Here is a 6,235-nt window from a genome sequence, read left to right as displayed (position 1 = left end):
ATTGGAGCACATATTAAAAGGGGCGGGGCTTATGACAGATGAGTTATCTAACGGGCTAACAGTTTCCCTGTAACACCCTTAAACCTCATCTGGACTACAAAGACCTCCCCACCCCGATTCTGCTGGACTACAGGACCCATAGTCCCTCACATCCTCAACTCCCCTCATCTGGACTACAAAGCCCATCACCCCCTCTCTCTGGACTACAGGACCCAAACCCCCCTCCTCCTCCTCCTCTCTCTGGACTACAACAACCACCCCTTTGTTGCCGTGTCTCTCTGGTTGCCTAGCAACAACAAGGAGGTAAAACTGAAACTGAACACTTCCATTTTTAAGTAAAAGGCGATGAACTACATTACCCACAGTTCCCAGCTCCAGTGAAGGATTACAAATATCTACAGCACAGATGGACTACATTACCCACAAGTCCCAGCTAAAGCTGTTTAACCACAATCCTGACTGGGGGCGGGGCTAAAGCTTCAGACTCACCTGGACAGCATAGGGGAGGAGTCTGTCACCTGTGACGGCGAGATGTGGGTCACCATGGCAACTGGGACTGACGGTGGATCCAACATGGCCGCTGCTCCCACACTGGTCTCTGATGGTTCCAGATGATTTTTTAGACTGAATGTCAGGGTCATGTGAATAATTATAATAATTATTATGATGAGAGTAATCCTAATTATTGATGATGTAATATCATCACACACTCACTCACACACTCACTCACACACACACACACACACACACACATACACACACAGGAGGCTGTTGCCTTGACGACCGGCTTGTATTATTAAATAATTAGTTCTAAATGAAATATTGAAATAAATTCTCTATAAAACCTGAAAGTGATCGAGTTTCATTTAAAACAGAGACTACGTCCAGGTTTTAGACAGTCTGCGGGGACGTCACAGAGACTACGTCCAGGTTTTAGACAGTCTGCGGGGACGTCTCAGAGACTACGTCCAGGTCTGCTGCACTGACTGTAAGTTACTTAGATTGTGTTAGCTCATGGGCTAACGTAACAGGCTAACGTAACTAGCTAACGTTTCTGTGACTACAGAACATTCAGACGGTGACGTGACTTCAACTACAAACACCACCCATCTCACTCTGTGGGTGCAGGATGGAGGACTGGACTGATGGTGTAACTATTTGTGTCATGAATATAACATTATATACATATATATGATATATATTATATGTGTGTATATAATATATAATATACATAGATAAGAAACATTCTTTCACAGCGTTTCTTTACCGACATTTAGTTTCCAGTTATTTATTAAAGTACATGTTTCAATGCTTCATGTTTCATGTTTCAATGCTTCATGTTTCAATGCTTCATGTTTCAATGCTTCATGTTTCAATGTTTCAATATTTCATGTTTTAATGTTTCATGTTTCAATGCTTTATGTTTCAATGCTTCATGTTTCAATGCTTCATGTTTCAATGTTTCGTGTTTCAATGCTTAATTTTTTAAGGCTTAGTGTTTCAATGCTTCATGTTTCAATGCTTAATTTTTCAAGGCTTAGTGTTTCAATGCTTCATGTTTCAATGCTTAATTTTTCAATGCTTCATGTTTCAATGTTTCATGTTTTAATGCTTCATGTTTTAATGTTTCATGTTTTAATGTTTCATGTTTCAAGTTTTAATGCTTCATGTTTCAATGCTTCATGTTTTAATGCTTCATGTTTCAATGCTTCATGTTTTAATGTTTCATGTTTTAATGTTTCATGTTTTAATGCTTAATTTTTCAATGCTTCGTGTTTCAGTGCTTCATGTTTTAATGTTTCATGTTTTAATGCTTCATGTTTCAATGCTTCATGTTTTAATGCTTCATGTTTCAATGCTTCGTGTTTCAATGTTTCATGTTTTAATGCTTCATGTTTCATGTTTTAATGTTTCATGTTTTAATGCTTCATGTTTCAATGCTTCATGTTTCAATGTTTCATGTTTTAATGCTTCATGTTTCAACGCTTCAAGTTTCAATGTTTCATGTTTTAATGCTTCATGTTTCAATGCTTCATGTTTCATGTTTTAATGTTTCATGTTTTAATGTTTCATGTTTCAATGTTTCATGTTTTAATGCTTCATGTTTCAATGCTTCATGTTTCAATGTTTCATGTTTCAATGCTTCAGTTTTGCTTCATGTGTGTGATCAGTGTGTACTCAGAGTGTAGTACTCGAGTATTTGTTCTGATTACATCATAGACATAGCAGCCAGCTGATGGTGAAGTACTGTGTACAGTGGGAAATGAAGTACAAGTACACAGTGAAGACAGTGTGTGTCACTGTGTGTATGTGTGTGTGTTCTGTATGCTCCACACGTCTCCGTTCAGCGCGTTGGCGGCTCCCTGCAGCGTCCAGGTGAAAAAGGCGAGCTGCCGTCTGAAGCGCTTTTCATCGAAGCGTTCAGGGTCAGAGGTCAGCAAGGCCAGGTGCTCAGTGAGCGCGCTCAGAGTGTGGTCGCCGCGGCCATGGATCACGTGACGAAACGGCGTCTCCACCACCGACACGTACTGAGACAGGAAGTAGTATTCCACCTGGAGGAGAGACGGGAGAGATTTTTATTAGTGAAGTCTGTAGAAGCAGGATGAGCAGCAGTGTTTGCAGTACTTGTACCCTGATGATGCTGAGTTTGCAGTACTTGTACCCTCATGATGCTGTGTTTGCAGTACTTGTACCCTCATGATGCTGTGTTTGCAGTACTCGTACCCTGATGATGCTGTGTTTGCAGTACTCGTACCCTGATGATGCTGTGTTTGCAGTACTCGTACCCTGATGATGCTGTGTTTGCAGTACTCGTACCCTGATGATGCTGTGTTTGCAGTACTCGTACCCTGATGATGCTGTGTTTGCAGTACTCGTACCCTGATGATGCTGTGTTTGCAGTACTCGTACCCTGATGATGCTGTGTTTGCAGTACTCGTACCCTGATGATGCTGTGTTTGCAGTACTCGTACCCTGATGATGCTGTGTTTGCAGTACTCGTACCCTGATGATGCTGTGTTTGCAGTACTCGTACCCTGATGATGCTGTGTTTGCAGTACTCGTACCCTGATGATGCTGTGTTTGCAGTACTCGTACCCTGATGATGCTGTGTTTGCAGTACTCGTACCCTGATGATGCTGTGTTTGCAGTACTCGTACCCTGATGATGCTGTGTTTGCAGTACTCGTACCCTGATGATGCTGTGTTTGCAGTACTCGTACCCTGATGATGCTGTGTTTGCAGTACTCGTACCCTGATGATGCTGTGTTTGCAGTACTCGTACCCTGATGATGCTGTGTTTGCAGTACTCGTACCCTGATGATGCTGTGTTTGCAGTACTTGTACCCTGATGATGCTGTGTTTGCAGTACTCGTACCCTCATGATGCTGTGTTTGCAGTACTCGTACCCTGATGATGCTGTGTTTGCAGTACTCGTACCCTGATGATGCTGTGTTTGCAGTACTCGTACCCTGATGATGCTGTGTTTGCAGTACTCGTACCCTGATGATGCTGTGTTTGCAGTACTCGTACCCTGATGATGCTGTGTTTGCAGTACTCGTACCCTGATGATGCTGTGTTTGCAGTACTCGTACCCTGATGATGCTGTGTTTGCAGTACTCGTACCCTGATGATGCTGTGTTTGCAGTACTCGTACCCTGATGATGCTGTGTTTGCAGTACTCGTACCCTGATGATGCTGTGTTTGCAGTACTCGTACCCTGATGATGCTGTGTTTGCAGTACTCGTACCCTGATGATGCTGTGTTTGCAGTACTCGTACCCTGATGATGCTGTGTTTGCAGTACTCGTACCCTGATGATGCTGTGTTTGCAGTACTCGTACCCTGATGATGCTGTGTTTGCAGTACTCGTACCCTGATGATGCTGTGTTTGCAGTACTCGTACCCTGATGATGCTGTGTTTGCAGTACTCGTACCCTGATGATGCTGTGTTTGCAGTACTCGTACCCTGATGATGCTGTGTTTGCAGTACTCGTACCCTGATGATGCTGTGTTTGCAGTACTCGTACCCTGATGATGCTGTGTTTGCAGTACTCGTACCCTGATGATGCTGTGTTTGCAGTACTTGTACCCTGATGATGCTGTGTTTGCAGTACTCATACTCTGATGATGCTGTGTTTGCAGTACTCGTACCCTCATGATTCGAGTGTTGTAGAAGCGATCCGTGGTCGGGTCGTGCAGGTCGCTGTAGTCGATGGCTCTCTGCAGCGTCTCTGCTGCTCGGCTGTAGTCTCCTCTGGCGCTGAAGACCCAGTGAGGAGACAAACCTCTGGACTGAACACAGACAGACAGCTCAGTGACATGTCCTACAGTCATCAGGGTGATGAGAAGGTGAACGGTGGTTGGTGGTGGGTGCTAACAATAAAAGCTAACAGCATACAGAAGAGAAACACAGCGTCTGTAAACTGTGTAAGGACTCAGACTCAGGACCAGACTCAGGACCAGACTCAGGACCAGACTCAGGACTCAGGACCAGACTCAGGACCAGACTCAGGACCAGACTCAGGAGCAGAGCGGGTCGACCACGAATCAGAACATCGGACAGAACTCTGAACGACCGAGTACTGAAGCCGAGCGTCGCCGTGTACCAAACATACGTTACATACGTTACAGAGACCGTCTTAACGTGAAGAACGGAACGAAAACACACCATCATGACACCTCAAACACATGTGTTGTTAACGTGGTTTTAACATGTTAACAACGCTCCAACAACGCTTGTTTAACCTGTTTACAACAGGTGTGTCACGTGTGTAGTGCGTAGTGTGCGTAACGTGTGTCACGTGTGTAGTGTGTGTCACGTGTGTAGTGTGTAGTGTGTGTCACATGTGTAGTGTGTAGTGTGTGTAGTGTGTAGTGTGTGTCGCGTGTGTAGTGTGTGTCACGTGTGTAGTGTGTGTAGTGTGTGTCACGTGTGTAGTGTGTGTCATGTGTGTAGTGTGTGTCATGTGTGTAGTGTGTGTCACATGTGTAGTGTGTAGTGTGTAGTGTATGTCACGTGTGTAGTGTGTAGTGTGTGTCACGTGTGTCACGTGTGTGTCACGTGTGTAGTGTGTAGTGTGTGTCACGTGTGTCACGTGTGTAGTGTGTAGTGTGTGTCACGTGTGTAGTGTGTCACATGTGTAGTGTGTAGTGTGTGTCACGTGTGTAGTGTGTCACTTGTGTAGTGTGTAACGTGTGTAGTGTGTAGTGTGTAGTGTGTCACGTGTGTAGTGTGTAGTGTGTCACGTGTGTAGTGTGTCACATGTGTAGTGTGTAGTGTGTGTCACGTGTGTAGTGTGTGTCACGTGTGTCACGTGTGTAGTGTGTAGTGTGTCACATGTGTAGTGTGTAGTGTGTGTCACGTGTGTAGTGTGTAGTGTGTAGTGTGTGTCACGTGTGTAGTGTGTCACTTGTGTAGTGTGTAGTGTGTAGTGTGTAGTGTGTCACGTGTATCACGTGTGTGTGAACTGTCTGGCTGTCCGTCCTCGCGGGCACAGGTGAGGTCAGGGCGTACCTGCAGCTCTGCAGAGTGTTTGTTGAGCTGGGCGCTGAACTGCAGCACTGTCTGAGCGTAGGAAGTGATGCGTAGCGGCAGGATGTGGTCGTGGGCCAATCGCAGCACCATCTCTCCCACCAGCTCCCCTAAGCTCCGCCCCGTGACCCCCAGACGACCTCCCAGCACTTCCTGTAGGCGGGACGCGCTGTCCAGCGGCGTGTTGACGAACGGGTACGCTCGCTCCTGAATGGACAGATGTGATGTCATCAACCTGTAACCAGCACACCTGTGTACGCATCACGTGACATCATCATGGTGTCACACACACCTCAGTGAACCGGAGCTCCACCGCTGGGACTCCTGCGAACGCTGTGAAGCTGTACGCGCCGCTGTTCAGGTGCAGAGGCTTCATGCTGAGGAGAGCAGACACAACACAGGTCACTGAACGTTCAGGTGAGGACACCTGGTCCACAGCCTCAGGTGTGTGTGGTGTGAGCCTCACATCCTCCAGCTGCCTCCGTCTCTCTCCGCCTGGCTGTAGATGGTCTGACCTGCATGTTTGGGATGCTCCACCTAAAACAACCAGACACACGTCACGTGACGCGCAGGAGAGTGACGTCACGTGACGCGCAGGAGAGAGACGTCACGTGACGCGCAGGAGAGAGAGACGTCAGGTGACGCGCAGGAGAGTGACGTCACGTGACGCGCAGGAGAGAGACGTCAGGTGACGCGCAGGAGAG

General features: G+C 46.4%; 1 protein-coding gene across 1 annotated transcript in view; it reads right to left on the bottom strand.

Annotated features, from left to right (window-relative positions):
- Window positions 1-1,942: 1,942 nt before the first annotated feature.
- Window positions 1,943-6,235, bottom strand: part of tfr2 (transferrin receptor 2) — a 9,401-nt gene continuing 5,108 nt past the window's right edge. The window contains exons 14-18 of the mRNA XM_027275860.1: window positions 5,998-6,068; window positions 5,824-5,908; window positions 5,514-5,738; window positions 4,151-4,291; window positions 1,943-2,552 (exon numbers count right to left, since the gene is read on the bottom strand). Coding sequence (XP_027131661.1) covers window positions 2,298-2,552; window positions 4,151-4,291; window positions 5,514-5,738; window positions 5,824-5,908; window positions 5,998-6,068 — 777 coding nt within the window. The 3' untranslated portion in view covers window positions 1,943-2,297. The remainder of the gene's footprint in view (window positions 2,553-4,150; window positions 4,292-5,513; window positions 5,739-5,823; window positions 5,909-5,997; window positions 6,069-6,235) is intronic.

This window comes from Larimichthys crocea, unplaced genomic scaffold, assembly GCF_000972845.2.
Source record: "Larimichthys crocea isolate SSNF unplaced genomic scaffold, L_crocea_2.0 scaffold224, whole genome shotgun sequence".
Classification (NCBI taxonomy): domain Eukaryota; kingdom Metazoa; phylum Chordata; class Actinopteri; family Sciaenidae; genus Larimichthys; species Larimichthys crocea.
This window is presented reverse-complemented; position numbering and strand designations above follow the sequence as displayed.